The sequence below is a fragment of the Alosa sapidissima genome, chromosome 5, assembly GCF_018492685.1.
Source record: "Alosa sapidissima isolate fAloSap1 chromosome 5, fAloSap1.pri, whole genome shotgun sequence".
Classification (NCBI taxonomy): Eukaryota; Metazoa; Chordata; class Actinopteri; order Clupeiformes; family Clupeidae; genus Alosa; species Alosa sapidissima.
The window spans coordinates 34,799,842-34,810,864 of record NC_055961.1 but is presented as its reverse complement, the minus strand read 5'-3'; the positions used below and the strand labels follow the sequence as shown (position 1 = coordinate 34,810,864).

General features: G+C 40.0%; 1 protein-coding gene across 7 annotated transcripts; it reads left to right on the top strand.

Moving 5' to 3' along the window:
• Positions 1-1,141: 1,141 nt before the first annotated feature.
• Positions 1,142-10,282, top strand: LOC121709502 (serine-rich and transmembrane domain-containing protein 1). 7 transcript variants are annotated; one of them, XM_042092939.1, is made up of 3 exons: positions 1,142-1,356; positions 7,803-7,871; positions 8,855-10,282. In XM_042092939.1, exon 3 carries the CDS (start codon positions 8,898-8,900, stop codon positions 9,225-9,227), a length of 330 nt encoding a protein of 109 aa, XP_041948873.1. In that variant the 5' UTR covers positions 1,142-1,356; positions 7,803-7,871; positions 8,855-8,897; the 3' UTR covers positions 9,228-10,282. The 7 variants fall into 7 exon arrangements, with proteins under 7 accessions (XP_041948873.1, XP_041948870.1, XP_041948876.1 ...); XM_042092936.1 differs by having other exon boundaries at positions 1,144-1,356; positions 7,803-7,850; XM_042092937.1 differs by lacking the exon at positions 1,142-1,356 and adding an exon at positions 3,946-4,000 and having other exon boundaries at positions 7,803-7,850.
• Positions 10,283-11,023: the final 741 nt, after the last annotated feature.

Sequence of the window (11,023 nt, the reverse complement as noted above, 5' to 3'; positions counted from 1 at the left end):
AGGATAGAATATGATATAAAATGTCTTAATACATAAGAAAGGACTGCTGCTTTTGCAGGAGAGATGACTGACATATTAATGACCAAATGACATAAAAGAGTGCTCTGAAGCATGATGTATTGGCATATATCTCACAAACACAAACACACACACACAAACATCATATGTACACAAACACACACACACACACACACACACAAACAAACAAATATCATAGACACACACACACACACACACATAAAACACACACACACACACACACACACACACACACACACACACACACACACACACACACACACACACACACACACACACACACACACACACAAATATACGCACACATACTCAAATATTAAGAGAGATTCATCCCGAGTGCATCTTCTGAGGAGGACCAGCAGGAGACAGTCATTCAACCAGCACTCTCTCCCAGCAAATGAGCGTCCACCTCTCATTATGACCCACTCAGCTGGGAAAATAAAAACCCTGACAACAAAGAGCGCTAGCCGGTGAGAGGCCCTACAGATGCATCCCTGGCCCAGAGGTGGTGATTAGCCCTGTCAGATTGCAAGCTCACTGGAGCGGACTGCTGAGGTGGAGGGAGGACACCATCTTGTCAATGTGAAGTGCTTCCGCAATAGAAACTTAATGTTGTTGTGGATGTAGAGAGAAGGTTGAAGCATAGTCATATCACCTAATTAATGTTTGACCTGACCTGCTCTCATGAGATGTGGATTTGTTTGATTTGAATTATGTTGTGCCAAGTAAAATGCGAAAGTAGAATGTTTAATCAAAAGCATATTGTGAGTTTTTGAATTATGGAGTTTCTCCAACCAGGCCTCTGAACTCCAAAGAACCTCTGTGTCTGTGTGTGTGTGTGTGTGTGTGTGTGTGTGTGTGTGTGTGTGTGTGTAAACATAGAGGGCATAGCAGGGGAGAAAGAAAAGGGTGAGGGATCACTCGTGGGGACAGAGGGAGGTTGTGATAAAGGGGGAAAAGAGACAGTCTAAGAGAGAGGGATTGAGCAGGGCGAAAAAAAGAGATGAAAAACAGAGGAGACACAGGAAGCAGGGTGAAAGAAATGCGCAGAGAGGGATGGGGAGGGAAGGAGAGAGTGGAGGAGGAGGAGGAGGGAGGGATGGAGAGAGGGAGAGTGAGAGAGGGAGAATTCAAGCAGAACAGCTGTACGGTCAATATCCTGTGCACAGTTGTGAATCAGTGCTATAGAGCAAGTGCTCTCTCCCTCTCTCTTTCCTTCTCTTCCCTTTTCGTTCGTTTCAAGGCAGGCTACCAGATACAATGGAACGATACAGAATGGACTTCAACATTCCTCAAAGCAGAGTCGTCTGTTAACAGGTAAGTGTTCACTTTTTACTGTCATTCGTATAAGCAATTAGGGGATGTTGTCAACACTGCCTGTTTCATGTATTCAGTATATTTTTGTCACACATGAGGTATACCCTCTAGATGGTGTAATGTGTTTGGAATATGATAACATGCAGCAATATTGAACAAAGCAATCAATACAAACAAAGTACACACACCCATGGACACACATACACACACACACACACACAGACACACACACACACACAAAGGTGTAGGACATTAGCAAAATGATAGGTCAAATGTTGTTACTGCTATGTTTTATCCATACCCAGCCATCCACTGAAATTCTTCATTTAAATACAACTGTTCATTTTGTATTACAGTCACTGTCCTTTCTCTCTCTCTTTCTCTGTCTCTCTTTGTCCATCTCTCTCCTTCGCCTTCATTCACTCCATCTTTTGATCTCTTGTAGAACTGTTTCTGTATGGGGTCTCAACATAATGACCACATTCCCACTTGAGTCATGCAACCCTCCAAAATTAAATCTCAGCCCACAGACCTTCCTCTGTAGTGCTGGTGGGGGGAGAAACATCCTCATCTCTCTAAAACTCCAGCTGGGAGAAAGTAAGAAAGGATGTGTGTGGGGAGATTGATAGATACAGAGGGCATGTTTAGAAGCAGGGATTAAAAATCACGGCTGATGTGAACATTTTTTAAAAAAAGAAAACGTGACGCCATGCTTAGAATAAATCCAAAACAGATGATGTCATGTACGTCAAAGATATTCTTGAAAGGGATGATGAACACAATACTTGTAGGCAGGAATAGATGGCCAATGGCTGGAGAGAGAGAGAGAGAGAGAGAGAGAGAGAGAGAGAGAGAGAGAGAGAGAGAGAGAGAGAGGAGAATGAAGTGAGGGAGGTATGAAGAGACTTGTTTGTGCTCAGAAATTCAATGGGACAGAAAGGGGGGAACACATAAAAGACGCCCACTGTGTCAGTCACATAGCTATTTGAGGACTCAGACTCCAACTCACACCAGCCAACCGGGCTATGAAAGCATGAGAATGCCACCACAGACATAACATGCAAGTGCTTTTATTTTAGGGAACAAAACAGACCACATGAAAGAAAAGCGACTCAGGAGGAATTCCTATGCATCTGGATTCGATTGTCACAAAAAAGAGAAGAGGATGAGGGATGAGAAAACAATACATATGGAACACGCTTTCATGCCCACATTTGCACAGATATGAACCATGGTGGGCACAGCCAGACACTCTGGAAGTACCATACATGATACAGTAACACTTTACTTGGATAGTCCGTCGACAGAGACTTAATCATCTATAAGACTCAAGTTCAGTATGTATATTTATTGTCAAACAATTACTGAACATCAACTTTAAGGCATCCTATGTGTTCATCTTAATATAACAGCTTCAAAGTCATTTTGATGGTAAACTAACTTGCATTAGGGAGAATGGTGCATCTTCCCAGCTGTACCCTACCTGTCTATGGAGAGCCAGCCTTTCAAGTTTGTTCTCTCCAAGAATCACAAATTGCTTAATTGTGCAATAGCCTACTATTTGTAAATTGTATAATATTATCGTGTCAGTCAACATGACTCTTTGGAGATTATCTTTGCTGGTTTGTAAACAAATGCACATGTATCATGTCTAGGGGGAATTTACAATTCTCCTTATTTTTCACATAATACCACTCATCCCTTCTATTCAAACAAAGATCAAAGTTATGACATAGGGAGAAATGACCAATTATTATGACCGCCGCTAGCGAAGCTAGCGAAGTGGTCATATAGGGATTGTCAAAGTTTTTTTTTTTTTTTTTTTTCCCCCGTCATCTACTTCCTGAATGTTTGGTCAACGATACCCGGGACACCGAACCACCGGGGCACATGAAATTTGGTGGGTATGTAGCCCCACTAGACTTTTACGGAAAAATTTCGTTTGGTCCCCGGGGGCCACTCCCCCTCTGCGCTGGGCCCCCCGAAACTCAAAAAATGCAGTTTTTCCTAAATAACTACCTGAACCGTGGCACAGAGGATGAAGAAATTTTTATGGTATGTTGGTCTCAAGGGCCCACATCAACCTAGCCCATAATAACTCATTTGTGATTTGCACCCCCCCCCCCGGTAAAAAATGAAAATGCAGTATCATTCTGCTTTAATCGCCCCTCTCTTCAGAACTGAGTTCAGATGTTCAGAACTGCACCAAATTTTATGTGTATGATTAACCTAAAATTCTCTGGGGGTATGCCAAGTTTCGTAGAATTTCATCCATGGGGAGGGTCTAAAAAAATTAAGTTATGTGTACATTTAGTGACTGTACACTCATTGGCCTGTAGATGGTGGTGCACACATATACACGCACACACACACACAGACACGTATACCATCAGTATCGGCAATTAGAACGGCCGATACATAATTACAAATTCGGTAGGATTAAAGGAAAACCAAATATTCATCATAATAATAATTTGGCTGCATTTCCAGTATTGGCGTCACGTAGTCGTTTGTCCACTAGATGGCGCATCGTTGCAGTGAGAAGTAATTTTGTTGGAAGTTAATCTAAAGTGGGTTGGAAAGACACTACGCTTCCTACAAGGACAAGACTACGGTAGTTTACCGCAGAGAACGTCTAATAAGGGTAGGATGCTTTCTGCATGACATGTAATTCCCATTTCCTCTTGAAGCCAAAATAAATCTGAGAATGTTTATCAGACATGCTTGTTTTTTACTGCAGGTAGGCTACGTTAATCCTATCAATAGCAGGTAAAATAATGTTAATGTTACCGTTAGCATGGTTGAGTGATGGAGGCCGATTTGATTATTGATTTATTTGTAGAAAACCATAAATGCGTTTATAGGCTACCAAGCAAATTGATAACAGCACTAATTGTATCTTTCGACTGTCATCTCATTTGCTTATGACCATAACCTAGGCTACTAACAGGAGCTAAGTGAGTTAGCTGCTACGTGATGGTTTTCTAATGGAAAATATATAGGCTACCTGAAAGATAACCTGTCTATGATGCATCCTAAACACATGGCACATTTCTGCTCAAAGTCTCAAAAAGCATCTGAGTCAACGTTCATTCCCAAACACCCATATAGGCTACTTCAATCCTCTATTTTCAAAGGTGATTCAAGTAAGTAAGAGCATGTCTCAAAGTAAAGTAACTGAAACTACATAAATTCGTCAAAGTTAATAATTAGTGTCAACTCGCCGCAATGTAGATTTATTAACGCACCCGTGACCTACATCTCCAAAATGCATCAGCCTAATGTAATGTACATTTAAACCAGATGTTTTAGAGCGCACGTTGAGATGTATTCAGGGCAGGGCTGTACCTACACATATTTGTTGCACGTGCTACAAAAATCATTCTTTGCGATGGATGATTTAGTACCAACGTTACACCGGTCAGATACAGTTTTGCCTATGGCTATACCGTGAGACTGAGGCGCTTTTTGTTTGTTTGAAGTGCGTGTTTAGGGTGTGAGAGGGGAGTCGATGTGCTTTGATTCCAGCTTGGTAGTTGTAGTCTATGCGATTAAAAATACGTGTGTCTGAAGTATCTAAACTTTAGCCACAGACCTTGAGCTACTGTACAGTGGGTTGGGTTCCATTTAGAAGTATCCACTTCATTCACCCTTTCCGTGATTCACACAGCTACGTGAATGTATTAGCCTAGCCTACTACTGATATGCAAAACTATTAACTTTTCGCCAAGAGGTGGCAGCTTAAGTCCGCTTGATACTGTAAGCCATTGGTTCCCAAAGGAGATTTTCTTTGGGTCGCCAGCATAGCTTAGTGACCTTATATAGCTTATAGTTTCTTAACAGCCACGGTTTTGTCCCTCTATGCATTTTTGCATTTAGAATAGCTCTGAAACCGGGGGGCGAACACGTCGCGGGGGGGGGGTTGCGCCAGTGCGTGGATATCTCAATCGCAAAATTAAACAATACAGTATTTCTATCGGGCGCCTACCATGGAGTAGGCTGGGTGAAAATCAAAAGATTGCGTCAAAAGATTGAGCTTGGTCTGGCGAAAGCCAGACTAACCATGGACCTCATAGTTGCAAAATGCAAGGGAACATAAATCAGCATATTATTTGCACAAACAATAACGGACAGTAGCTCTTCAACTTGGCCCGTTAAAATGTGTATGAACAGTCTCGCAACGCATTTCATGAAGACCCTTTTGGACATGTCAGTTATTTGCACCACTGGGTAAAACGGCATTTTGTTTTAGACTACTGGTATTTAATGTGTGCATTGACAATAAAGCTGAATGTCATATGAACTAGATAACTAAACTTATGAATATGTAGAAGAAGAAACATTCACAAAAATCGATGACATGACCTCTCTACTTGATAGCTGTTGAAAACTGCATGGAACAGACAAGGATTGTTTTGTTTAATAATAAATAAATAAATACATTATGCTGCTACCTTCTGCTTTTCCCAAATACAATTTAGCCTACAGGTGTACCTTTCAACAGTCCAGTTGCAATGGATGGACTGTGATGAACTGCCCTACTTGTGATTGTTTAGAGATTTTAAAGGTTTTATAACAATGCTACAAATTTTTTGGCAAGTGCTACAAATCTATTCACCTTTGCAGCGCCAGTAGGCAACTTTGTGTGCGGAATGTGTGCAAACACACATTCCAAACAAGCATACACAAAAGTTTCAAGAGTGGGGAATGGAGTAGAAGATGGAGACAAATTAATTAATATGATTTATTTTCGTGGAATGGATGTACAGGACTGAGCGGCGGTCATATTTTGTACCGCTATGCGGTACATCTAGTTTGTTAATGAGCTTTTTCCCACAAAGCATACCTCTGTTGAGTGATGCTCATGACTCAAATTCAACTCATTTTATAAGCTTCCGATGAACTTTTTCTTGAGTGTTTGCATTTGAAAATGGTTACCAGGAAAGCTGCAAACAATCACGTTCCTGTAAACGTTCCTTTCCTGTTAGACGATTATCCTCCCTTTTGTAGGCACTTCTGTGAGCAAACACTGGCGTGGGCCCGGGCCCTTGTCACGTAGCTGGTTTGGGATAGGTCCCACACTTACGTCTGGAATGTCATGACATTTGCCCACTCAGATGCCTCGCCATCAATTATTCATGACTTGCTAAAACGAGCGTGGAAAACAACGAGAGAGTGACCTTCTCTCCCCCTGACACAAGCTCGGCAGTCACTGCCGTGCCCTAATGGACTATTACTGCTCGCAAAATCAGTTAACAATCAAATGATCACAGAAATGTTCACGTTGCCAGGATACAAAAAGCATAATTAAACATGATTATTACCCTCTTCACAGAGAGCAGAGTATACAAGTGTTTTCATAAACAACAACTGAATCTATACACAACGCAAACTAGAAAGTCGGATGGAGATTGGAGAATTTTAAAAGGATAAGACAAAAGGGCTTTAATTTGGCACATCACAAACATAGAAACTGAACATGGGAGATGATTGGTCCTTCTGCATTCTATTGTCATGGTGGAGTTCTCGCATCTCACTGGTTGTGTACATGCTCACTTGCACTTGTGCTTGTTTGCTTACTTTGTTTACTACCGGTGTACACTGCAAATGGGAGGTGATTGGTCTTTTGTATTTGATTATAATGGTCACATCTCACTGGTTGCATTCCTGCTCACTTGTGACTTGTCTTATTTGTGAGAATGGTGTGTGTGGGGGTAAGATGAGCCATTTTGTTTCATCATTCTAATGTGTAAAAGAGATTTTGTTTTGTAACCTTCACACCAAACCAAAATGCAAGGTGTACAACTTCTGTAACCAACAACTCTTTGATAACGTATAAAGGTAAAGAGATATGCTCTCTGCACAAAAGTGGGTCTTCTGGCACATACTGAGTGAGCATGTGTGGTAAGTTGATCCAAAACAAAGATTTCAGGTAAAATATTTTTATTTTCTTAAAACAATAATTTAATTTCTACAAACAGTAACAAACATAACTGAGAATTTGGCAAATAGATTTAACTGAAAAATGGCCAAAACAGATTTAGGTCTATAACATTTTTTGTTGCCTGCTTACCTTTGAAATTGCCCATTTAATTGACTTAAATAAATCAGATTAATTTGCTGCACTAACCATATAGAATGAGGTCACACAATCAAGGCAAACTCAAAAATCTTACAGATGCAATACAAGTACTAGTTAGCTGGCTCAACTTACCCCAGCCCTGGTGGCTCATCTTACCCCACAACCACCATTTTGAAAGAAAATGCTTCTCACAACAAGCTAAGGTAACATTCATGATTTTGTTTAGCCCTCACATCATATCTTAAAAGGGTACCAATTGAGGTTTAATGCATCTGAATGTTGTTCTATTCATGTTTTCTCTAAATCACCCTAACTCATGAGTATATTTTTTACCACATTTGCCATGTGCTGTACCTTTCCACAGATTGTAAGGAATGGTGCCCTCTTCTGTGGAAGAATTTTTAGCTTAAAGGTCTGTAAAAACTGAAATAAGGTTTGTCTTTCTTGTTAGTAGTTTATTAATCTCTGCGCAGAGAGGTCTCATAAGCATCAGGCTATCAGGATACAAAGACAAAGTCTGTGCACCCAAGAGACAATCTGTTGTTTTCTCACACACACATTTATACCTCGCACAGTATCATAATCTCATTGTATCATTGTATCATTACACCCTCTCTGCACATACATGTACACATGACTTCAATACAATGGGTTATTTAAGAATCAAGGACATTAAGAACGTTTCTAACGTCATACGTTACACATGATTTGCCATCGGACCATTAGTTATTGAAACAGAAGTATCAAATAATAAGAACTTTAAGAACTAGATTAGTGTCAAACAGAAAGAGTGAATTCACACTGCATTAGAAGTTATACGGAATATCACAAGCTAGGCTAAACACAGAAGAGTCCATTCAAAAGTGTGAAATCATACAGAAACACAAGTATCAAATCAAAGGTTAAGGTCCCTCTTTGTCATTATCCCCTCACACTTCCTTAAAGTGCCGTCACATGATCAAAACATTTGTTTACAGTTTCCTAAAAGGGGTGGCTCATCTTACCCCTTTCTACCCTACTACCGTTATGCCAGTGACAAGGATGGCTACGAACCAGCTTTATAAACATAGGAAGCTGGGTAGAAAATAAAAATAATTAACTTTTTGGACCTTTTCTCATGTGGGGTACGAGGAACAACCCATCTGGTTAGAAGTTCAAGAAAAATGTCAAATAAATAACCATATAGCACTGACAGATAGAGACAGAACTATTAGGCCTACTCCTAGGCCTAGGTACATTGTTAACACACAATCTAAAGCATTTAGGGCATTTAGTACATTGTTTCTAATAATTTCTCACAAAGACCAATTACATTCTGATGATGTTATGAATACCTCCAAGAATGCTTTAAAAAGTAACCCATATTATAATATTAACTGACTAATTTATTCTAACTTTTTGTGTCTTTTTTTAAAGCCTGGAAACATATAGGAACCTAGGAACCATCCCCTCCGTTAAGATGTCGGGGCTGGAACTCTTGGCTGAGGAACTAAATGGAACAGTATTAGAAAACGGGACTTTTCTGAACTTCTCCCCGACCTCTGTCTCCACGGCGGCTGCCACCTCGTGGAATCGCCCAGAGAATGTCTACATTTATGTGTCCATCTTCCTCAGCCTGCTGGTCTTGCTGCTGAGTTTGCTCATCATCGCCCTCTACAGGCTGAAGAACATCATCTCCTCCAGCTCCTCTTACCCCGAGTATGCCAGCGAGGGAGGCAGCACCTTCACCAACATGGAGATCTGCAGCCTGTCCTCACAAAGGTCAACCATTTCCTCTCTGTCATCCTGAAGGACTGCTAAATGTCTGTGGACACAGAAAACATACATGCACACGAGGACACACACACACACACACACATAGCCTTCACACACACATACACACACACACACACACACACACAGAAAAGATTTACATTTGGGAGACAAAGGATATCCGGCGATGTGGATGGCAAAAATAGCTTGCTTACATCTGTTGTTCCATAATCCATATCAATGACTCATTCTCTAGCAATCAACAGCCTTTGAAACTGCTGCAGATTAAGTTAAGAGAACAGATAGAATAGAATATTGTTTTAACAGACCTTGATTCATAAGGGAGACATCTAGAGTCATCCAGTAAAGTTGTCTGCCATCTTAGGTCATATATCAGTTAATATATCAGTTAATGTCCTATATGTCAATGTTAAAAGCCAGTCGATTAACTCTTGAAGCAAATGTGTCATTCTTGAAAAGGTTTTGCCTGACCTCAAGGCTACAACATTGTGAATTTAAAATTTCAGTTGGTTGGAAAGCATGGCAGGAATTAAAAAAGAAAGTGTTCTAATCTTGGTACCATTGAATTAAGTATAATGGCCATGAAGATTTTTTTAAATGCCAACCTACAATTTGTTTTTCCTGTTAAGACACCATAATTAGTTCTTGGTCTTAGCTCAGGTCATGAATTATCTAAGTAGATATTTCATATTTGTTCGATATTTGTTTTGACGATGTTCTGGTAACTGATGAGATACTGTTTCTTTGCACTGACAGTTTAACGTTTGTTAGTTTTTTTCAACAGATGAGTTAAATGTATTTTTGATCAATGGTCATTAACAATGCCATTACAAAATTTAATACAATGTTTCCAATCACAAAACACTGAGATGATGCCTGGCTGAAAATGTATTTGAATATGGATCTAAACTCAAGATTTCTTCTGGGTTGAGATAGGAAATGACATCATATAAATAAACACATTTGGTATATTTTATAATATTTGATGCCTAACAGAGAAAGGCGTCCTCTTATGATTTATTGCTGTGCATGTCCTCTTATTTGAAACAGAAAGAAACTGATTTTGTTACTTAATGATTCAATCAATTATCTTTTTTTTCTTCTAAAGCAATTGAATATAACACAGTTAATATTTAAATGCATATAATCTGACTTTACTAATTACTCAATGTTGAAATTCTTCTAATCAGTAGACCTACATATTTAAGAACAGTGTTTATACCGGATCTGTGTTTGCATATTTAATACGTTTCATATACGTGTTTTAACACTGCATTTCGGTCGTTGCTTTTACCTTACCATTACCTTACGCATGCCAGCTATGTATCCGCCAGCTGCCTGCCAGTCTACTTCCAAAACTCCAAAGTTGCTTGCTGTCAGATTTGGTTCCGAGGGCACAAGTTCAGCGTATCAACAACACTCAATAACAGTTTATGTGATGTGTTAATTAAATTCCCAACAATTTCACAACAGCTAGTTCTGGAGTAGGCTAGGCCATTCAATAGCCCGCTTGCTTATGACGAGACTCAGGCTACGCAGTCGGCACCCGCTTCCTTATTTGTATTTTGGGTTGCCAGGTTTTAGCCTATGACAAAACGGTTGCAATTGAAACTAAGTGATCGTGTATTTGTAGGGTGTATTTCATACACAATCTGGCAACCTGAATGGATCAATGATTTTAAAATGAAGTTTGATGGCCATGCAAATTACGGGAGTTTTCCGGGAGAAATAACAAAACGGGAGGGTGCTGGGAGATGACCTTGAAATACGGGAGAAACCCGGGAAAAACGGGAGTGTTGACAGGTATGCATT